This window comes from Rattus norvegicus, chromosome 2 (genome assembly GCF_036323735.1).
Source record: "Rattus norvegicus strain BN/NHsdMcwi chromosome 2, GRCr8, whole genome shotgun sequence".
NCBI classification, from domain to species: Eukaryota; Metazoa; Chordata; class Mammalia; order Rodentia; family Muridae; genus Rattus; species Rattus norvegicus.
This window is the reverse complement of record NC_086020.1, coordinates 221,673,002-221,697,643: the sequence shown is the minus strand read 5'-3', so window position 1 is coordinate 221,697,643 and position 24,642 is coordinate 221,673,002. Positions and strand designations below refer to the sequence as shown.

The 24,642-nt window shown below is 42.4% G+C and overlaps 1 protein-coding gene across 1 annotated transcript in view; it reads right to left on the bottom strand.

The window, feature by feature from the left end:
• Positions 1–24,642, bottom strand: part of Col25a1 (collagen type XXV alpha 1 chain) — a 399,159-nt gene that overhangs the window by 130,893 nt on the left and 243,624 nt on the right. The window contains exons 6-7 of the mRNA XM_063282749.1: positions 23,782–23,808; positions 23,617–23,643 (exon numbers count right to left, since the gene is read on the bottom strand). Coding sequence (XP_063138819.1) covers positions 23,617–23,643; positions 23,782–23,808 — 54 coding nt within the window. The remainder of the gene's footprint in view (positions 1–23,616; positions 23,644–23,781; positions 23,809–24,642) is intronic.

Below are 24,642 nucleotides of genomic sequence, written 5' to 3'. Positions count from 1 at the left end.
ATATATATAAATATAATCTTTAAAGAGAGGCCGGGGGTTTTTGAAAAGTATTCCCTCAAGACCTGATGTCAAGAAACCTTGTAAGAACGTGCAGCACTACAGAAAGGTTGTCTTGGCCTGCGGGGAGCCGAGAGGTATAGACATAGGATGTCAGAGAGGAAACTAAACGTGTGTTACTGGAAAGAGACAGAGACGAAATCTCCATTTACAAAGAGCTTATTCTCTCCATATCAATATCCGGAGAGGACTCTGTGTCAGGGTTTAAAACAGTAATTAAAAACCTGCAGTGATGAAGAGGGGGAGGGTTGGCTGACACTCACAACGAGTCTCAGGTACGTGCCAGGTGTTAGTCCAAGAAAATGCTCTTTGAATCCCATACCAACTACTTGCCAGATACGGTAGACTGAGTGACAGAGAAGTTAAGGGTTTCACCCACCTCACTGTATCAGATCTGCATCTGGTTCAAGATACCTTTTCAACCATGAAGTTTTCCATAATTCTTCAGAGCCTCTATGTTTCCCTCCCATCATTCATTCACTCATTCATTCATTCACTCATTCATTCATTCACTCATTCATTCATTCACTCACTCAATCACTCATTCATTCACTCATTCACTCACTCACTCACTCATTCACTCATTCATTTGAGAAGAATATTCTACTATAAGCGAGTGAAGGCTTTTGACATTGAAATTACAGCCACGAGGCAGCCTTCTTCCTGGCCTCAGCTGGGAGGTCTTTGGAATGTTTGTCTATGCTCTCCTTCACTTGCAGTTTTCTGTTATCTTTACCCTCACCTATCACCCCCCAGCTATGTTGGCCTCCTGCTGACTTCCTCAGTAAGGAGGCATGGCTGAAAATAAGACTTCTATACTAATGCTTTTAGAGATATAAAAATATCTTAAAGGTACTTGTAAACTGAAAGAAGTCATTAGTGGTCCCTCAGCGCGGATGAAAGCTTGACTACTGGCATCACTTCAGAGAGGCGGTAATGCTCAGCGACTAAACAACTGTGTGACACTGGACAGGCATGTCAGGACAGCCTTGCATGGCAGGACAGCCTTACATGGGAGTCTTCTGGGAGAAAGAGAGCAGAGAAACAGCAATGGACAACCCAAGTCCACAGGTCATCAATGACACTGTGCCTAAGAGGCTCTGCAAATGGATGACATCATGTCACCTCTTCAAAAGCATACTGTAGAGAACGATCTCTCTCTCTCTCTCTCTCTCTCTCTCTCTCTCTCTCTCTCTCTCACACACACACACACACACACACACACACACACACACACACACACACCCCAGGGATTATGAAATAGACCAGGGGGAAGAGGAAGATGTGGTCAACTCAGAGAAGTGGAGACTCAGTCTTAGAAGCCATACTAGGTTTCTTTCTCGTTGCACTTAAAAATGATATTCGTACTTCAAAGGGGAAGATAATGATTTCACCTAAGATATCCAAGTACACAGGAAGAGAAGGGAGTTAGCTCACATGGCGAGGAAGACTTTGCCAAGGACTAGTCAACTGAAGACTTGTAAATGAAAGCCTTTGAGACCCATGGTGGCTATTACGGTCAAGATTAACTCTGGTAGCAAGAGAAGATCCATGTTCCTCTTCTAGAGATACACTGGACTAATTCTTGGGAGTTCTAGGGACTTTACTTGAGCTTGGTCAAGATACCGCGTCAACCACCAGAGCTGTAGGGTTCCTGAGGGAATTTAGACCAATGAGGAATGCATCCCTTCATAAAGCAGTGTCTTTTAATAATTAATGTGAAGTACAACGTAAAAAAGTGTGGTGGTTAACACATAGGGGAGAGAGAGCATTGATACAGACAGCAGCTGACATGGAAAATGTACTAAACTGCCTTACTCATTAGGGCAGCATGCCCAACTTAAGCGCATTCAGTCTGGGGCAAGGAGGCAGGCTCTCAAGGGCAGAATTTGAGATAAAGATAGAGATCAGGCACACCCTTCTCAGTGAAAAACCTAGAAAATTTTGATAGACCATGATGTGGAGGCAGTGATAAGTCGGGTTAAGGAAGGTAACCCTAGTAGAGTTAGGAAAAAGAGATTAAAAAGCAAGGTTGGAAATACCCTGTAATTTCTTATCTGCAATTCCAAAATTCAAAATGGTTGAAGACGAGATTATCTCCATACGTTCAATTTTTTTCTAAGATTGTAGCAATTGTGTCCAGGAACAAAAACTTACTTAAACAGATATAAGGCTATGTCTGGTCCCTAAAATCCTTGCTAGTGTGAACAGGCTTGCCTTCCACTGAAGAACCAGATGGTTGGATTCCATGGGACGCCCCTCATATAATATACACTGTATGAATATTACCAATGTCTTATTTCCTCAAAACTCAAAACTCTGAAACACATTTGACTTGGAGACTTTCAAGGAAAAATTGTGAGCTTAGTTCAACACTGACAACATAAAATGACCCTTTAACAGTGTAAGTGAGGAAAGGAGTGAGCTTTAGAATTAAGGCAATGGATTTGCATCTGAACAAAACTTGTGAAAAAGACTACTCTGGGAAATGCCCAGCTTAAATTCATGACATGAATTACATGTTACAATTTGTGCCAGTTTGTAGCAACTAAAAATGTATTTGCTTTTTACATGTTAATTAGGGTTGGCCTGATCAACAGTTACACGGCATACATCTTTTACATAATTTCTTTAATAAATCTATAATCACATTTATATTAAGCAAATACGTTTCATAGTATCGCAAAAGCAATTCTGTAGAAATTTTGTTTTTTAATGAAGTAAAGAAGCTACAAGGAGCTGGAGAGGTGTCTCACCAGTTAAGAGCACTGGCTGCTCTTCCAAAGAACCCAGGTTTAACTCCCAGCAACCATTACAAAGAAGGGAGAAAAAGTATCTCCTAAAGTCTGGAACATCAATTGCCACACACTCGCTGCACCGCAATTTGCTTAAGCTGAACAAGATCTGACTAAACTCATGCAGTATTCATTTGAAATACAAATTTTGAGTTAACAAATCTCTAGTTCTCAGGGGTTCTCCATGGTAAGACAGTACAGAATCACAACAGTGTGAAATGTACCTCTAAACAACCCAGGTTACCCTCTACTTGAGACTCTGAAGCCAAGGGCTCACCTTGACTTAAATACACCCTGTCCATTTTCTGGTGGCATGGCACAGACCGACAAAGAACAGCTCGCACGAAGCAGGAATCGTTAGCTAACAGGCCATCTGACATGGAAGGGAAAGTGGGCGTCTATCCAGATGCCGTGAGGGAGAAGGCCGGCACATCCTGCTGTTGCCTACAAGCTCCGTTTACTGCTTTGGCTTGGTGACTATTTGTTCAAATTCTCTGTGTAATGTTCAACTGAACCTTGACACTATATCTCTTGGGCATGCCCTCTGACTGGCAGCCTCTCCACAGCAAAGCTGGGAGAGTCCCACGAGCTTCAGTACATGGGGGATAATGTACTTCCTACTCTACCTCTGAGCTTTGCCAGGCCCTGTGGAAGAAGTGCAGTCTACAGTGAAAGCCAGGTAGCCCTCGGGACAACTAAACCCCTCAAAAGTGCTTTTAGCAACAAAAAAAGATGATGATATCCTTGGGAAGTTCACTGGAGTCTGTTACTCGGACTGACAGTAGTATAGTAACTTTTTCACAGGTCTATCTGGTCCTGTATCCTAATTTCCCCCATTAGTCCATATTTTAATGTTATGGTGATTTCCCAAGGTTTGGTTAGTTGGGCAAGATTAAAACAGGATCTGGAGATCGAAAACATACTAGAAATTTGCATCGTTCTAAAAGGCGGCTAAGCTACGGACTGTAAGGACACTGTTGAGACACTCTGCAGTTACCTTTTTACCTCATGTCACCTGTACCCTATACATATGGAACAGACCCAACGCAACAGACAAAGACTTGGCAGACAGCAGAGTAAAGGATGCTGAGACTAGAATGGTGGCTCGGCGACAGAACACTAACGCAGCATCTCCAAAGCTCCTGGGTTGAATATTCTATGGTCCCTCTCCCCTCTCCTTCCCTCCCCTTCGCTCTCAACACAACACAAAGTCTGGAGTGAAGCCAAGGACAGACTCAAGCAACAATTGCCCAGTGGCCTTTCCTGTGGAAGGCAAACCAGCCGTTACCTTGTCCCCTGCTTCTTAAGGACTCCAAGTTCAATGTTCTATTTTTAATGATTGCTTCAGGTTGCAAATGCATGTTACCAAATCAATTTTAGCAAAACGTTTTTTGTCATTCAAATGTAAATACATTTGAGGGTAGGCTTTGGGCCACAGAGGAACAGTTAATGATCTCTAACACAGTACCTTTGAAAGCTAAATCAGAACAAGGACTTTGTTGCCAAAGGAAATTCTTATTACCAAGGATGACTTTGTTTTGTTGCACTGATGCTTGGAGAAAGGTTACCAACTCTCATGGTATCTATCCATTCTATGCTGTAATTTGAAAGAGTTATTCTCAAGTAAAAACATTTCAAAACATGATTGTTACATAATATCTTTGGGAGACACAGGTCAGAGTACAATTTCTTTATGAAGAGAATGACATTCCTAACTAATGAAATCATTCCTATGAGGTGAACTCTAGGTGAAAGAGTCCATTAATATCTACAGAAAAACCACAGCTTAAGACTTTCCTGAAAAGAATGTTTTAAATTTGGGGAAATTATGTCTAAATCTTATCATTATACAATATACCGTCCCTTCCCACATTCCCTCCTTTACTCTACCTCCATTTCCCTCCTCATTCCATTCTCCTATTCTAGTTTGTTTTATCTCTTTATAACTATATTGTATTTCCCCTTCCTTGGAAAATCCCAGTGACCTGCCATCAATGGTGATAGTGGCACAAATGTTACGGATGTGACCAATCACTTTTAAAAAGATTAGATTTAAGGTCCACTCCATCAGATGGTACCCAGCCTGATACTCAAAGTGGTCAAGAACCTGGGACTACATTAGGAAAACCTGCTGCTATTATTATGCTAAAACAACAGAAAAATAAAATGACTCCCAATAGCATTCTGTCATACCCACCGATCAGTGCACTCTTCAGCAAGAAAGCTATTTGCCATTAATTCCTGCTGGGAAAGGGAAAACCAGTTTCTTCCATAGAGGATGTGCTAGATGGTTTTAATGTTAACTTGACACAACCTAGAGTTATTTGAAAGGAGGGAACCTCAATTGAGAAAATGCCTCTATAGGATCTGGCTGTAGGCCAACCTGTATGGGATTGTCTTAATTTGTGATTGATGGGGGAGGGCCTAGTCCATTGTGGGTGGTGCCATCCCTAGGTTGGTGGTCCTGGGTACTATAAGAAGGCAGGCTGAGCAAGCCATGGGGAGCAAGCCAGTAAGCAGCACCCTTCCACCGACTCTATGTCAGCTCTTGCCTCCAGGGTCCTGCTCTGCATGAGTTTTTGCCCTCACTGCTTTTGATAACAAACTGTTACATGGAACCATGAGCAAAATAAACCCTTCCCTTCCTACGCTGCTTTTGGTCATGGTGTTTCAGTAACACACAAGAGTGTATATGGAACATATTCAGGGCAGGCCATGTGCTAAGGAGTAGCTGACAGTAAAAAATCAACTCCATGTTTGTGTGTGTGCACTTTTTTCTCCTTTTGTTTTATTTTATTTTATTTGTCTATTTTTTTTGACAGAGGGGGAAAAAACTTGAAGTTGCATGGGTAGTAATATGGGGAGACTCTAAGGGAATTGGGGGAGGGGAAAGAATACGACCAAATTACATAGTCTAAAAAAAAAAAAATCACAATACAATGTAATTTTGACTTTTTGTTTTCATTTCCTGGTTGCATCTGATGATGATGATATTCAGTGAAAAGAAGCACAGGTTTTATTTACATTAAGCAATATATCACATACTATAGTATTTATTCATTCAATACTTAAACTTTTTGCACTTATTTATTGTGTATTAAGGGGTGGGTGGCACATGCCACAGTAGTGTGTTTCTGGAGTCTAATCTCTTTTACCACTTGGATTCTGGGGATTGTCAGGCTTGGCAGCAAACACCTTTACTCTTAGCCAAGTTGCCTGTCATGCACCTAATTTTTAAAAGTGACATTTATTTGTATAGGTAATTTACTTGAAATAACTATTCTGATAATATTCAAAATTTTGCCTCAAATTCCCTTCAGATACTTTCAAACTTCCAATATGTAAGTGGCAACGGTCCTTACAAAAGTGTGAATGCTGACGATTAAATCACCTAGGAAGTTATTGGAAATGAGAGCCACAGTAATCTTTATGAGAATTTTTGTTAAAGTCAATTCTCCATTCAAATTCACTTGTTCCTCTAATCATAGGAACATGCCAGAAGCTACTCTGATTTTCTTCCCATAAAAATCATGAATTTTTAGTAAATATTGAAGGATGTATTTCCTTTATTTGCCAATAAATAATAATAATAATAATAATAATAATAATAATAATAATAATAATAAAAACAAAGCAAATGACAGTGTTTCTACTTGAATGCATCCATGGTGATGAAAACTAGAAACATTCTCTAATGTCTTAAGATGTAGAGAAGCAATGCCCGACTTACAAAGTGCAGATGGCTTTTCATGGATGTTCTGTTTTCCTCCAATGGGTCTCTGATTTCAGGACCTCAAAGTCTCTACATTTACATGTTAAGAGCCAGGTGGCATCTGGGCTCTGCAGATAGGGCACCAGCTCTACCTCCCCATCAGCTACAACCTTTATGGTTCCCATATGTGCCTAAGGAAAAACAAAAAGCAAGATGTCTGTCTATCATGTCACGACTGAAAGGGACGCTTGTTTTGCATGAGGCTTTGCTGAGTGTTCTCACTGGTGGAACGCTAGCAATTATGGGTCATGAAAGGAACAGGAAGAATCAATTGTTTTACAGCTCTGGGATGAAGCTTCAGAATGTCACATTCAGCTGAGAGGAAGCTTCCCAAACACCAACTGTCTGGCTGTCTAGTTTCTTGACTTGCGAAATGTTGGTGAAAGTTGTGCAGGAGACAGTCCCCCTCCTTCACACTTATCCCCTGAAGGAAGACCACTGGATCAGATAGAAGGCAGGGGAGGAAGAGAAAGTAAAAGTTGAACTAGGTGAGGGTATAGGCTTCAGGATTTAAGGGAAAATCCTGATGACAGCTGGAAAGAAGTTTTCATTTAGAACCAGAAAAAAATTAGTAATTAAAAAAAAAAAGGATTTGATTTTTATCTTGGTCAACTGAAGGGTATATGTTAGTAACCCTTTCATAATTAGTGTCTAATTCTCTATTGTAAGAAACAAGTATAGCTTATATATGGTAAACTTCTAGGAATAGTAGGTGTATTTAACACTAAAGAAAGCAAAAAGACTAGGAATCAACATGTCCTAGGAAAAGTAGAACATGTCCCACTTTTGTGGACAGTAGGAAAAGCAGAAGACGAGTAAACAGAGTGCGACTGTGGCCGCTTACATTTGTAATCTCAGCGCTTGGGAGACTGAGGCAGGAGGCTGGCCTGGAGTTCTAGGCCAGTCCGGGCTATAGAGTGAGATTCTATCTCAGTAAAACAGAGAAGGCAGTTCCTGAGGAATTTGGCAGGCTGGAAAAATTCATATTGACCCAACTCAGGGCTAGACTTGATGATTAAAGTGAAAATTTAAAAGCGAAGCACAGTTTTAAAATACTAAAGACATTTCCTGCTACATTAAGTAGACAGAGTACATATGTAATTTGATTTGAGCAGGGAGACTGTTAAAAATTCTATTACTGCTGAATTACGAGACTGAAACTGAAAACAAATGAGAATTGGATTTGTAACTGGCTCAACTACCCGCTCGGGTAACAGTTAATAAGTGGCCATACTTTTATGACGTTGGTCCTGACCCGTCCCGCATTTGTTTCAATGGAAGGGGCTGGCCTCTTAAACATGAGGGCTGAGATGACTGCCATCTTCATTGGTAGATTTGTTTCTATATCTCACATTTCCAGAAGATGGGAACAAAGAAGAGCAGAATCTTTGCTGGGTTTTGGAGCTAGGATGCAAAGGGAACCATAACAAGGTGAGCAGCTTGGAGCATGCCAATCACGAATAAATAAAAGCACAGAATAGCATGAGTGCTGGGAAGAGGCTGCATAAATAAATGCAGCCGAGAAGCTAAGGTTTTGCAGTTTAGGGTGGGAATAAGCATATTCGACTCTATTCGCGGCTCCTACTATTGTTTAAAAATCATACAATCCTGGCCTGTGTTACCACAACAAGCCAATTCTACTTTTTCCTGCCTGAATTGATGAACTTAGTTTCTGGGCATTTAACTTGGGGGGGGCATTTTCCTTTCAGGAGGGTATATTTATCTAGTAACATCTATGAAGAACAACCACGGAATGGTCACACGGATGAACAGATGATGGGTGAGAACAGGCTGGGAAGAGATGTGATATGAGAGGCATTTGAAGCAGACCGGACTCTGGAGTGGAGATCCGAGACGATAGTTACAGAAGGTGTATTCAGTGTATGCCACGGCACCACGTGCTGAGAAATATAACCTGGAGGGGCTAGACTGACAGTACCCAAGGGTTTCTTCTAATCTTGAACAATAGCCCTTCTAAAACTCCACTGTTTCATCGTCTAACGGAAGATGACTTAGCACCAAAGGCAGAACTAAAACTAGCTATGTCAGCAGTTGAGACCCACAGACATCAGTTCAATGTGGACGTTGTACTTGTTGAATGAATAGATAGCTGAATTATTTCATGGTATTTAAGACTGTCTATAATCAGTGTTGACTACTCTCTAAGACAGCGAGCTTTTTGGCCTTGGAGATATCTAAACAGAACACAGGGGCTGTAGTTTTATGGTATTGGACAGGGTTTGTAACTGCTCAGCTGTGAAATGGATTTGTGTTGTAGTATGAGTACCACGGAGCAGTAAGTGACTGTCTCTCAGCCTATTGTCACCCACAGCAGTGCTCTCCAAATACGCTGGCAACGAGCATGTACAGACTTTGTTGAGTTATTTATTTTTAAGACAGGGTCTTGCCATGTAACACAAGCTGGCCTTGAACCCATGAGCCTCCTGCTTCAGCCTCCCAAGTGTGGGGATTACAGTACTTCACCATCTTTCTAAATAGGATGATCAAGACTCATCAAAAAAAAAATTGCTGGCATTGACCAGTGACTTTTTAATTCTAGTAGAGGCCTAATTGCCACTCCCGTGTTAACCTAAGAATAGGCAGGGGAGACATACTTCATGCACACACAACTCTTGGTTGGTTTGCCATGTTTTTTTCTTAACTTTGCGGATCACCTTCTCCAAATCTGAACTTGTTGCTCTCAAGGAAATCGGGTTTCAATTTATTTTATATCAAGGAGGACACAGAAAACGGAGTCAAATAACACCAACCTAAATTAGCTCTTCCTCTTAATATTTGTCAGTAGAGCTGTAAGGGACAAGTCCAAACAACTTATGAACTTGTTTTTCATTAGTGCCCCCAAAGGGCGATTCTGTTAGGAATGTTTTTAACAGGAGATGTTTCCATTAATCCGACTATACAACCAGAACAACAACAACAAAAAGAAGACCCAGAAAACATGTACGACTCATGAAAGCATGACTTTGTCAAGACATATACTGACTAGCATTGTTAGGGAAATGATTTGGTTCCAATAAGCTCATGCAACTAATTTTATATTATTTCTCTAAATACCCATAAACTCCAGCGGGGACCAACAGAGATATTTAAATTAGATCATCCCGAGCAGTAAACTAACATATTGTTAAACAAAAATACTTGAAGAAATTGAAATTTATGGCCATTTCCCCTGACCCTGGCCTGCTTTTCAGTGATTATAATTACATTAATTTTAAACATCCTAAGGACTGAAATGATCATGCTAATGTTATTTTTTCATCATTTAACTGCAGGTCTATACTGCACATGGCCCGAGATAATTTTTTTAATTTGGTTGATCTGGAACTCACAATTTAAACAAACAAAAAAAAAAAAATCTTAACGACAGCACAAATTATTTGGAATCTTGAAAAAGAACTACTGAGTTGAGGTAGCAGGACTTTCAACCTTTTATATTAACAGACTAGGTGTTCTAATGAAGCAAATTCTGTGCTATAACAATCTATCAGTAGTGCCAGATGATTATGTGACTTTATACCAAAGGTGCATGTAGCACCTTTCCCTAGGAAATACATGACTTAGAACACCAATTATTTTGTGACCTAAAAGTCTGAATACTATGATGCATGTTGTCATCATAACTTCAGAAGCAAAATAACCACAATATTTCAAACCCCGCGGCCAGCACAGGCGTGTACTCTGAAATACGACTGTATGCCATGCAGAGCCCCTCTTCCCAGGAAGCAGACGGACTCCATTGAGTTTCTGCAACTCAAAGTATGAAAATACACAAAGCCACTCGCACTGGATCTTCCTGTTTTGTAAGAAAAATCCAAAGGACTGAAACGCTAGCAATTCGTTTGGGTTAACCAAATAAAATTTATCTATTTGCAGAATCTAGTCCACAGGTTCCCCAGTCCTGTAGCTTCTAATCTTCTCCCCAAGAATTACCAACTCAAAACAGAGATGACTGCATGAAAAATTTTGTTAGGAATGTTTACAATGGGAGTTGTACGTTCCTTTGCCAAATAGATAGTATGTGGCCTGAAGCTCGGTATTTGTCTGCACATGCAAATGAAACCGGCATGCAGGAGGGCAAACCTCCAAATGCAAAAACCACTATCTACTTGGCAGAGGAAGTTGTAAGTGCAAAGATTCCAGTAACAAGGTAGAAAGAAGACATTCGATTCCTTTCCTTCTGTACGGCCCGAACGGAAACACCATGTAAGCTGTGACAGTTTCTCAAAGTACAGCCCAGTGGGCACATGACATTCTATTTGACACATTCTAAACATCTTGAGTTGTTATACAGTTACCATGTAAAATTCTGGGTGGACAGTGTGACTCCAACTTTGCTTTCTTCCCTGACACATTTTATTAGAGCTACATGGCTCTAAACTGGAAGTGATACCTCAGGCCAGTGTAGAGTTACAGCATTAGCGGTCACCATGGTACTAGGGGACATGACAGGCTGTCTCCATTTCTGTTTTGTTTGACTTTTCTGCTGAAAAGTGTAAAATGGGGAGCAAAGTAGTAAATCCCCGCGTGAACTTTCTGAACACATTCAAGGCATTTCCCAGATCTCAAGACAGTCACTCTCCCCGAGACGCCTCCAAGCTAACTTCCTTCCACAACAGCACTAAAAAATTACAAGTGGCCACTACACAAGAGTGTAAGACTAGAAAGCAAGGTGTACTAAGCCAAGAAAACAGAAGGGAGAAAGGGGGTAGGAATAGCTTCAGAAGGAGGCACTCCACCCTTTCCCAACGCTGACCCTCCATTTGCTGCTTCACTTGTCAGAACGGAAGGTGAAACAGGCATGCACAGTAGGGTGAACCTCCAAATACGGAGAGCACCACGGACTGGTGGGATGGCCTGCCAGGTAAGGGTGTCCACGGACGAGGCTGTCTGAACTTGAACCCCAAAGAAAATCAACTCCCAAGACTTGTCCTCTGACTCCCGCACATGGACTGCCACGGTAAGAAGAGCGAACACGGGAGGTTCGTATGTTTTTAAATACTGTTTTCTACCTCTAAATTCTGGTGACTGTCAAGATGAACTATGAATTTTCTTAAGCAATAAAGACACAACAGAGAAGTGGACAAGCGTCTCTGTGCCTGATGATGAAGATCAATCACGCTAAAGAAACGCCTGGTAGAACCGTGCCCACAGTTTACAACTTTACCGATTCAAAAGAACAGTAGAGCCAAAAGAGCTTGACAGGAGGGGCTGAACCAAGTAAGAAAAATGACCCAGTGCTACTGGGATGTATGTTAGCTCCAAGGGGTATTACAGAGCCTTTTCAGTAACAAAGAGCTGATGTTCCTTAAAGGAACATATTTTATTGTGACCTATCAGACTTCTCTAATTTCCTCAACCATTTAGAACCATTTAGCTTCACTTGTGTACAGGCATAGAGTACGTGCATGTGAATAATAGTTGAAACAACTATTTCACAGAGGCACCATAGAAAGTAGTCAGAAGCAAAGAACTTCTCATACATGTACATGTAACATACATGTATGCTCAGACCGTTTTCTGTTATCTCTCTCTCTCTCTCTCTCTCTCACACACACACACACACACACACCCCGATACATGGCATACTGTTTAAGTAAACCCTGACCTGTGATAATGGCGTTTAATTATTCGTAACATGAGAGGCAACTTGGGAAACTTTCAAAAGAAAAAAATAACACAGCCAATGTGGTCTGTCACTTAGAATGAAGACAGGTTTGCTAAGGCTCCCTGGCTATTCTGGTTAGCCACAGCTCCTCAGTCACGCCCTTCATTGCTCACTTCCTGCTCCACTACGGTGAGAATTTCCCCTGGACAATCCCGGAAATCTCGCAGAGTGACGGCCCCCTGACAGTGATGATGAGGTCAAGGTTCTGGCGAGGTAGTTGAAGGCTAGGCCGTAATTGTAAAAGCCTAGATAAACAGACTGAGCCAGCTTCTAAAAATAATAATCCTGGCAAAAGGTCCAAAGAATAAAAGCACATCAGGCAAAACTGAATGCATTTTTTTTCTTAATTAAACTTCAATTGCATTTTCCTTGGCCCTTTTTTTCTCCATTGCCAATGGCCAGAGATTGATCAGGCTGACTGCTTTACTGAAGGTTGTGAACAGGGCTAATCACTACCATTGTACTTCAGAAGATCGGTTTCTTCTTAATGTTCCATACCGCTTGCTTCCCCGGTGGCTTCCGGCTAGAACCGTGCCACCTCTTTGCACGGGGACCGCCCCCTTCTTGCTCCTTCTCTATAATTCCCCTAGTTAAATTCTTATTCTAAGGAAGTCCTCAGGCGCGAGGCGAATATGTTGGCTTTCCTGGAGAGTGACCTACTTTATCAGGCTTTCCACACTTTGGATGCTAGTATTAAAGTTTGTCGTCTTTGTTTCTGAGGCAGAGTCTCCTTAGCTCAGGCCGGCCTCAAAAATGTCAACCTTCTCACCTCAGCCTCCTTCATATGTGGATACAGACCAGCGCTGCCACATGCTGCTTCAGTTTTGAGGCATTCGACTTCACCTTTTCATCTGACTTTTATCGACAGAATCATGCCACATCTACATGTCGATAAAGAATGAGAAAAATGTCCAGGAACTTTCTTGGCTTACAGAGTGATGGGAACAGCAGCATTTTAATGGTGGCACCAACACTTCCTATTCGTGTTATTTGATTATTATCATTTATGCTAATGAGAAGCCACAATGAACCCATTTGGGGTGAAGGTTTCCCCAATACTGGCTTCCAGGCAGCAGAGTTGACTTGGCGTCTAAGAGATAAAGAGCCTTGTCTCCTCACTCCCTCTAGTCGCCCCACAACTGTGTTTGAAGTGGGATCAGGCAACTGACATCCTTCCCTACAAAGCTGGTCTTGTTTGCTGGTGGTGATTTACGGACTGTGTCTGCTACCGGGGCTGCTGGACACATTAGTGCAGGTATGCTTATGAAAGGATGCGGCTGTCTGGCACTAAATGACTTTCCAGAGGCCCATCTCAGCCAGACCTACAGGAACCACCCACCCTCCCCACAACAGCAGCCGCCAGCGCAGAAAGCCATCATTCGACCCATCCCGAAAGGAAGGATGCAGAGCACAGGCCACTCTGCGAGCTACTTTTGTAAACAGAAACTAGAAGTTTCCGTTTCATACTTTGGTGACTTCTGTTCGGTTAATTCACTTCCAGCATTTCCAGTTGCGATAGGATTCTGCACTGGGGTTTATGGGTAAAAAGTGGTAGTAACCATATTAGAATAAATTGCTCCATTTTCTACCTGCAATGCGGTCATTATTCACAGACATTACTAGTTATAATTTGAGTTTCGTATTTTGCCCATTTCCAATTCAAATTTAATATATTTACTAAGGGTCACTTTCTCTTTCTAATACTAAAAGCCACCAACTCCAAATATTCTGCTTTTATTTCTATCTTTGCTTGTAGGCAGTGATGTAAGTGTCAATATGATTATAGATGTTAACTTCAATTTGTGTGCGTTAACGAAGCTAAAAAAAATCTTACATTTAAATTCAAATGAAAATTAATAAAGTTGCTTAGTAAAATCTTCTGGAGAGTTCTGTGGTTGAAGAAGGATCTTTTAACATTGCTTACTGGGGAAGTTCTTAATTTATTTAGCATGTATTTCACACGATATAGCATTTGGAAGAGGCCTAGTGAATGAAACCCAAATGGGATAATATTAAGTACACATTTACATGCTCTTTGATCTAAAACCTTTTACCACAGTCTGTCTTAAGAAGAGCGTGAGGTTCTGGGTGTCAGCCTGAAACCTTCAGATGATTTGACACAAGAAGATGTGAGAGGGAAACCCCTGCATTGGATGTGAGTGAGGACAGTTTGGACAGCAAATCCCGTCAAGTGGCGGGACAGGAAAGCCACCGCACATAAAAGGCACAAAGAAAACTCAGTGGCTACTTGAAGTGTTCAGCAGCAGCGCTCGCTCAGAAGCTTCTGCCAGGGGACATGCTGGGGTTGGATTTCAGTTCCCTGCCTCTGTGGTCCTCAGCAGAGCTTCCCAGGAGGGCTCCACACCCTACTGCTGCGCTGCGCTGTTTTGCTAATGTGGGGATTTTCTCAATCGCTCTCCTCTGCCTTCAAACAGTTTAAACAAAATTTGCTTGTTAGGATTACTTCCTATATTTTGTGGGGATAGAAATACTTACATAGATGTGTTACACTAAAAAACGGGACAAGACTTAATTCATGTGTGTCTGCACGCATGTGTATGTGTGCACAGCTGTGTGTGGGGATGGTGTTCGTGTAGAGGCAGAGGAGGATGTTAGAGGTCTCCCTCTGTCATGTCCCACCTCTTATTGTTCGAGACGGAGTCCCTTACTGCACTGGAGCTCATGATTTGAGCTAGGCTTGGAGGCCATGGGACCTGTATGACTGTGTGTGCTTGCTTTTATGTGCATCCTGTGGATTCGAACTCATGTCCTCTTGTTTGTACAGTAAGTATTCTTACCCACTGAGCCATCTCCCTAGCCCCCAAAGTACAGAATTTACACTGATAGAACAGGTGAAAAACCACTTAAGTCTTTCCTAGTATCTGTAATTTTTCTTATCTGATAAGTTTAGTAATTCATACAATAGCCCTGAAGCATAATTTACAACACTGAATTCCAAGGGCTATCTTGTCTGTTCAGTGAACCCTACTGCATGCAGAAATAATGATTTTTTTAAAAATGTGTCTATATTGGGTCAAAATGATGAACCTTCCTGAGCTTAATTCATTATACTACTCTTAGGGGTCTAATGTAGGGCACAAAACACTTAAAATACCTCTGATTAGAAAACATAGAAGAAAACATTTACAAATGATAAATGCTTGTGGTTTCCATGCCAACTTCCACGAGATCTACAGAGTATTACTGTAATTTTAATCTCAAATTATTTCATTTCATTCTGTTCTAGTCATTCCCCTGCATCAGCGATATGTGTGGGAGCGGGTAAGTAGTCTATTCATTAAGGCTATAGAGGAAGGCAAGGGTTAAATAAATAAGAAATCAAATTAATATCCAAGCCTGAATGTTTTAGCAGAAGCAAGGAACCTGTTTAATCACTCAAGTCAATACAGGTTAAGGTAATAAAATAAACTGCTAAATGCTCCCCTTTTCTAGCGCCTAATCTGTCTTTCGGAAGATTTTTTTTAAAGATGCTATCAGTTTTGCCTTGGCCCAGCTGTGTTGAAAATTTACTCTGAATATACCAGGACGAGAGAGATGAACTTTATGAAAATACTTAAGCCGGGCTCCTGGGTGGCTTATTGAAATTTGAAAAGCTTAAGACTCATTTCAAAGCAGCTGCTGGCTGATCATGTTGAGGCCAACATCCACTAAATCTCTCATTTGTGGGGCTCTGTGTTACTTGGCAAGCTTACAGTACCCAGCTGACTAGATTAATATATGGCCCAAAGATAACTGTGTGCTGTTGGGTAATTTTTATTGCCTAACTTTGATTAACGAAGCTGTTATCTTTTGCAGATGGGTATGCTGTCTTGATCTAAAAGACCCAAATATTGAAATGGCTTTGCCTGGATGTTTAAGGTTATATTTATTTAAGTCACTGATAAAGAGGAAGAAATGTGCATGATAAGCTAAAAGCCTTGGGTATTGTAGTTTCCGTTGCCATAGTTCATGGTGAGGGCCCTTGACCTTGGAAACAGAGGTGGGAGGAAGTGCATATTGCTAACGAGGGCAAACCGTGGCAGGGGTGGTGGGTACAGGTAATGGTGAGGTGAGCCCAGAGTCCTGAGTCTTTTCTGTGTAACAATGGAATCACCTTACTGGCCAGGAAGCATCATCCAATGTTTAGTATGAGGGGGGCTCAGGATAAGTGCAGAATCATCGCATCAGCTCGTAGAACATAAGCGGCTTCAGGAAAAGGAGTGCGCAGTCTCTGCTCGTCTGGTTATCCTGAAGGAGAAGAACTACTGGTGGGAAGCGGAAGCCGGGCCTTGGGGCACGCACAGCACATGGAAGCACTGAATAAAACGTAAGAACAGTGAGATGAAGGTGACTGGGAGCTCGGCACAGTCCCACGGCAGAGCATGCCTGGCTCGTGTAAGGCCCTGGGCTGTATCCGCAGCACCCAGGGGGCGGGAGAAGGCAGCGGGAGGAGAAGGGTAAACGATGTAGTCCTACATTTTGGAAGGTTTATAGTCTTCGACATATAGGTTAGGCTGCCCTGCCTCTTTATATTCAGAGAGGTTCCCGTACACACGACATAAAGGTTCTAGGAACTCATGTATAACTGTGACACATTTCCATTCATTTGGGGGCTGGGTGGGAGTTGACATATTTGTTGATCATGATTGCAAAAGGAAACCAACCCTTTAATTGTGCTTGTGTTCTGGTTTTTGCATATAAATCACAGACATGTGGGACCTCAAATTTTAAAAGGATTCTCACGGCCTGGTGTGTGTGTATGTGTGTGTGTGTGTGTGTGTGTGTGTGTGTGTGTGTGTGTGCCCAGAGGGCACAGAAAGAGCAGGTACATTCATTTGAGTTTAGGTGCAAGCATTGTCTTGGGAGATTTGTATGAAAGACTTGGAACCAATGGTCATCTCAATTATGTCGGTGTTCGCTCAGAGAGCTGCTCCTCAGGGTACAGGAGGGAATGTCTAAAAACTGCAGCCTGTAAGGACCCAAGTTCACACTATGTTCTGCCACTGTTACCCTGAGCAAAAATATTTGTTTTCTAAGTCTTGTTTTACTCTGTTTATAAAATGAGAATGATACAAGTAGCTAGTCAGAGGATTGCTTCTTGACTGTATGATACCTGTGTATGTGTGGAGAAAGTGTCTGCTTGCTTAGCACAACCCAGACTAGAGAACATCTTTGAATCTTAACCAGACTTAGATGATGCCAATGGGGGCATGATGCCTCACTGCAGATGCCTCACATAACATAAGTAATAATAATAACCAGCTAGACAAGGGCTTATTATATTTTCATGTTATCTTATTAATCCATATCACAATTAGAGTGAGAGAAAGAGAGAGTGTGGTTCAGTTAAAATTTGATCTGCCCAACTTGGCCCTAGCTGGAGTGGGCAGTGGTTCAACTACGTCATCCACTCCTCCTGGTTTTCTTCCCGAATTACCCATTTCACTGAACTGGATACAGCTTAGAGGTGATGTGTACCTCTTAGGCGGCACAGGAGTTCCTGTTTGTATTGCTATAACCAAATACCCATACAAGAAACACCTCAGGGTAGAAAGGAATCTCACCCGAGGGGATTCATTTCATCATGGCTGGGAAGGGAGGTGGCTGGCCCTACCGTGTCCACACTCAGGAAACACAGAGGAGAATACTGGTGTTTAACTGTGGCTGCCACTATTCAGTCTGGGCTCTCAGCCCATGGGACAATGCCATCCACATTTAGGGTGAGTTTTCCTCATCAACACCCACCTAATTACTGCATCTCCTAAGGAATTTTATTATATTTTTGTCTTGTCGTTTCATTGAAGTAACAGCAAAGCACCTGATACCTTCTCTTAGCTTGTTCACCCCAGGCATTTTGGTTATAGCAATGCAAAAGTAACTAATAACAATGCACCTTCATTAGTTTTTGCAAAATATGTCTTTCTTGTTTATCTTTTATTCTGAAAACCACTCAAACGTGTAGATAATTAGAGGGACTGTTACAACGAAAACCCACGGGCTTCTCGCCCGTGTCCCCCAGTTGTTATTATTTTCAAAATTGATGTATTTAGTCACTTTACAACCCAATGTCAGACCCAGCCCTCCTCCCACTGCCTCCCTCATACAAGTCCCCTCCCTTCCCTTTCCCCTTCTCTCCTAAGTAATTTTAAGTCCAGACGAGTTGAAAAGAAATACAGCTCAGCAGTGCCAAGGTGGAGCCATCCACGGTCATCATGTTGTGCCTAATTTGCAAGTCATTCCCTTTCCCAGAGTTCCTTTACAGCACGAGAGCAAAGCCACGGGTGCCCCACTTTGTGCTACAAAGCTGGGAGAAAGACTGCAGAGAAATTAAGGCGATGCCTGCCAACTGACAATAAGATACGGTTCCTACCTGTCCCAGTCAGCCTAGAGCCCTACCTGCAAAAGCGCGATTGAAGAGTGACAGCAACCGGTAGGCTATCTCCTGGTGGGTGAGGAGCATCCATCAAGCAGTGAGCTTGATGCTTCCAGAATAAAGTTGGCTGACATCGATGGCTGCTCTATTACACCTCACACTGTAAGCTTGGATTTGGCTCAACGCATACTGAGATAAAACACTGCCAAGCAGCCCACCTTTAAATCATATGCAATCAACAGGATTCAAAACCAGCCCGTTGTCCTCCCATTTCTCCTGTAACTTCTTGAAATCTGCCTTCTATTTCTACTGCTTAACAACAAGCATCCCCCCTTCGTGTCCATGAATTAAAAACGGCAACTTCGGAAGCTTTTGACAGCCGCTGTCCTTGTGGTTTCTTTTCATTAACAACACAGTGTTGGCCTTGCTTTCTTTGCTGTTTTTATATAGTCCACCCTTGGTAAGTGACCACGGACTGCAGTAACCTAGCTCTCCCTTTGAACTCTCTAGCACTCACTCCCATCCCTTCAGTATGGTTGTTTCTAAAGGATCGGCCTGAGAGATGGCATCCATCCTTCCTTCCATCCATCCATCTTTCCTTGCATCCATTTATTTATTTATTTAGCAAATTTCCTGACCCCATGGTCTTATTTCCTGCCTAGATGGCTCAGGGGTCAGGCTATCATCTCCAGCTGTGGCCCCACCTCACAAGTCTGACCTCACGTTCTCTTTGCTGCACTAATCCAGTGAACTCTCTCACCAAGATCATAAATCCAACACAAGTAAACTTAACTCTCACTTAAATGGACTAAAGTCTCAAATCAGAAAGTTCGGCCTTTTTTTTTTTTCAGCTTCTAGATACAATCAGCTCCAATACCTGTGTTGAACTTTTATAACCCTGTCTTTTAATTTAATCTCAGACTGCTTTTGGAACATAAAAGTCTGGACTTAATGTACTTAGCAATGTGTGTGCCTGCGGGTGTGTGTGTGTGTGTGTGTGTGTGTGTGTGTGTGTGTGTGTGTGTGTGTGTGTGTGGTGTATGTGGTGTGTTTCTATGCTGACCTCTCTCTTCATCAAGAAAAGACATCTTTGGCACTGAGACTCTACTGGTCTTGCCACAGACGACAGACAGAATTTTCCCATTTGCTTTCTCAATTGTCAGCTTCTTTCGAATCTACCCCATGGGAGGACACTACTACCCATCAGATGCTTATGAAGGGTATTTGGTATTAACACTCAACGCTCCAGTGATGACACATATCATCTGAGGGATTCAGAAACCTTCAGTGGCTTCCTGTCATCAAGCATGCTAGACATTCAACATATCCCATAATGGAGCTTCAGTTAAAAAAAATATATCAGTCTGATACTTTTTAAACTTTACCATGCTCTTAGCAAATGAAATGTTGCTGTTCTTGAAATCAATCCTTTAATTTTCCTTGTGTATAACTTTTATAGTATTTTATTCCCTGGAAGGTGTAATATTTTCCTCTTAGTGTGTTTTCAAAAGAGAAGTCACTCACCAAGCCAGAGCTCAAATTACCTCACTGAAGTGTCTAGTGTTTGTTTGAGGCAGTTTCTCATGTGTCCTCGGGTGGTCTTGAACCTTCTATAGCTATGGCTGCCCAGTGATAAAGCTCTCTTAATGAGACCCCTGAGAATGCATGCTTCTTGAAGGCCAGGGCGGCAGGACAGTGATAGGACAGCTTATACAACAACCAGCAAAAGTTATCAAGTCCTTACTATTCTATGACCATCAAGTCCTGATTCTCATATTCCATGGGGGTAAAGGACAAACTTTAAGGACATCAAACAAGCAAGTAAAATGCAAAAAGCCCAGGACCATCTCACCCTCCGAATAGGCAGTGAGGGAAGTTTTCCTCTGGTGGTGCTACCTGAGATGAGGTCTCAGCTAAAGGAGAGTCCCTGACCAAAAGCTCAGAGAAGAAAGGGCGATCAGAAATGTCATGAGCTGTGCACAGAGGAGGAGGAGGTGTGAGGGCTGGGAACACTGGGGAAGCTATGGCTAGAAGGTGGTGGGCAGAGAAGTGTGAGAGGCGAGGTGGCAAAGACTAACCTTGAAGGTCCAAAGGGGCCAAGCACAACAGCGTGCACGCACTTCACTCAAAAGTCTTAGACCAGGAGCAGCGTGCTCTAATCGACAAGGGAAAAGGACCTCTCTTGCTGCTTGACAGAAAATGGGTTAGGGCCGAGCAACAAGATGAATTGGAAGACTGCGTGAAATAACAGTAGCTTGATTCTGGCACAGGGAGGCAGGGAGGGAGAAAGGTGGATCCGTTTACCGTCTCCATCACATTAAGCAAGAGTGCTTCGGACACAGCAATGCTTGGTGTGAGTGCCCTGATGAACGTTCAAGACGTCAAAGCCAGTTCTGCCTTCTCAGTCTCTATACTGTCATTCCTTCCTGCTTTGACTCACACACAGGGAGGCTCACTCTTCTGCTTTGATGTTTGGAGAGACGAGGCAGGGGTGGGGGGGCTTCACCCTGAGGAAACACTGTTGATCCTATAATGTACAGCCAGCTAATAATGAAGACAAGTGCTGGGGAATTTTAAACACACGGAACAGTATGGGATTCTAAGTCTGGGATACAACGAAACGGACAGAGACTTCAAACGCAGAAGACCGGATTATTTAAAACAATAGTCACCAGGAGTTTGAGCCAACGTAGTGTAAAATACTTACTTTAGGTAACACTATGTAAGTAAGTAAGTAAGTAAATACATAATTAATTAAATAAGTCTTCAATAAATATTGGCTGGAGTTCTATGCCTACATAGAAGACATGGGAATTAATTTTCATTACAATTAAAGATTTCTCCAGTTTTGACTTACTTTTCTCTAAAGTGTGAACTCTTCCTTTGCCCCGTTTTAGATGATAAGTTTCTTTTTTTTTTTCTTTTTTTCGGAGCTGGGGACCGAACCCAGGGCCTTGCGCTTGCTAGGCAAGCGCTCTACCACTGAGCTAAATCCCCAGCCCCAGATGATAAGTTTCTTGATTGGCGAGCTAATACTATCTGACTAGGAAGGAATGATCACACAGTCCTAAATCTCTCTATGCAAATGACTTTCTGATTTTAAGGGAGGTCTCTGAGAGGAGATGAACCAAGCACACGTTCCCATTGTCTTTGCATGTGCCTCCTGGGATACCCATGTACATTCACAATGTGACCCCCCGCCCCCCCCCCCGCACCCCACCCCCACGTGAGGAATTCCACCTAAACTCATTCAATAGAAAGAGATATCCAAGAGAAAACTAGACCAGCTCTTGTCACTTTCCACCCAAAAAAACTGCTAACTGGCCCCCGAATTGTGTGAAACTTGGCCCCAGTCCGTGTGAAAACTGGCTGAAATCTGTCTGAAAGGCTGTCTGGGTTTGTCAAAGTAGTTCTCGAACTTTGGCCAAACTTTCTGGGCTCCTGGTCCAAGTCTTAGTTTGCAATGCAACGTGAAACCACGTGGATTTCAGCTGGTGTCAGGTTTCACCTTGGAAATTTGGCCTAGCTTTCTAATCAATCATCGCCACTCGTAACGATGAAAGCCAACACACCTTCCTGGGAAAGAACACTGAGGACTGGCTGATGACAAGCTAGGCTGGGAACCGCCCCCGAGCTTCTGCGGCCAAAAGAAGGCTCCTCAGAGTGGAGACTCTACCCCTCTTACCTGGAGAGGCCGAGCTGAGGGGTTGTGAGACCGGGTGTAGAAAGACATGATACTCAATGCAGGGAGACCCGCCATGCGAAGTGTCACCACCACCCACAGATCAAGGGGTTCTCGGCTCCTCTATTCCATTCCCACCCATGACAGTCGATAATCACGATGCTCAATCTCCTGTCCCAGTGATGAGCATTTAGCTTGGAGGCAGTCGTCAACTAGGATAGCTGTCAAGAGAAGCCTGCCTACTCTGAGGCGCAACTACTCCAACGGGAAGGAGCTGAAGGACAGGAAGGAAGGCAAATCCGAACAGAGCTGGCTGTAAAGAGCATGAGGTGCAATGGACGCGCAAACCTTTCCCCCAGCTGCATCCACTGTATAGTTTGAAATAAAAATCTGCCCATAGTATTCATAAATTAAATAATTAACCAGACGCAGGATATTTTACAGAAAGACCTCCACAGTTTCTCCTTTCAACCTGAACAGTTTAAATGTGTGTTTCCACTGGTAAAAAAAAAAAAAAATCTCTTGAACCAAACACTCGCTTTTGTGCGTAGTGACATGAGAAAATTGAGAGGTATGTCTGAACAGAGCCACTACATCATTGGAACAGTATGTATGTCTGAGCGTCTGAGTAATGAGCCACAGATGCGGAGCAGAGACTTGGCACTACCAAGGCGACAACAGAGCATCCGCCATCGCTTACGATGGTCAAAGGGGCCACATCTGAGCAGAGAAGAAATGGCCCTCCTCCCACAGCGCTCAGTGCGGTACACCTTTTATCTGCCTCACAAATCTGGAAAGAAAAACCAAGAAACTCGAACAAGTGTTATTCAGACGTACGAGGAGGAATAAATATGTAGGGTGCATTGATATTTTTATCTGCGCTGGAACATATTTATGCAATAACACGTGAAGTTTCATCAGAGGGAAATGCCAAATTCCAGAGAACACCACATGGCCTCCATGTTGCAAAACAGTGTGTGCGCATCTAAAAGAAACCCAGTGGTCACTAGGAATATGGCTGCTGGATGGCTTCAGTAGGTCCATTACATGTAGAATATTCAATTGTAGTCATCAAGTTGTGACAACACACAAGGCACACATACACGTTAGTGAGCTATGTTTTTTTGCTTATGGGTGATTTATCAGTTTTGTCAGCTGTTATGAGATCATGCAGCACGAATGGCGATGGCACTCAGTATGTTTTGATCTGGAAATTCCTTTCCCACCCAGGACAAGAAGTAAATAGCTTACCCGAGGCCCCTGGTCACCTTGTTCTCCCTGGAGAAAAGCAAAACAAGATGAGAGCGTTATCTACAACCAGGATGCGACGCTTATTAAAAGGGTCCAAACGCACCACAGGTCATGCCAATACGGGTTTCCAGTAAATTAATTAGTCTAATCAATGCATTTTCTCACCTTATCACCTTTCGGACCAGGAGGGCCCTGAAAAATAAAAGGAGAAAGAAAATATTAGCTTTTAATGAGATCCAGAATAAATCTACCCTGTCAATCAAAAGACTTCTGTGAGCTGCAGAGAGCCGTAGTGGGCAGCACGCTTCTCAAAGAACCTTGCTTTCTAAGTCATAATCATAATATAATTAGAATAGGAAAATACCAATAGGAATATGTTGAGTATATACATACATTATGTTATATATATATATATATCTCAAATGTGCTAAATAGATTGTCTCCAACTTAATAGACCTGAGCTAAAGATGACCCTAGTAGCAAGGCAAGATGTACTGTGACCTGTGCTTGTCGCCAGCCTGCACCAACAGCCTCTCATCCATCTCTGAGAGCAGAATTTGCCTGCCTCTGTGCTTTGTCTAAAGCAAGCCAAACAGCATATATCTAGTATGTTTTGGTCAATCCTTGTGAAATTCATCTATAATTTTGTGCATAACTTTAGTCATGCTCTTACTGCTTTATAATATTCTATATATGACTTGGTTGCTTATCCTGTTGTTGATCAATACTTGGTTCCAGGGGACCTGTAAGGCTATTGGAAACTGCTGTATGCATACCCTACTGTTAGTGCTTTGATGAAAATACCCGACAGTGTTTCTGTCGTGTCTCTAAGTAAGGTAAGGGGTACACGCATGTTCATTTCCATAGATATTTCCAGGCGGTTTCAACATGTGGTACCTAGAGTTTGTTTGCCCAGGTTCAGTCTTTCCAGATCGTCTCTAATGCTTGATATTTTCTCCTCTTTGTCTTACTTGTTCCTGTAGGGCATCGTAATTTGTCTTCTTTATTTTATGACTCTCTGGTGAT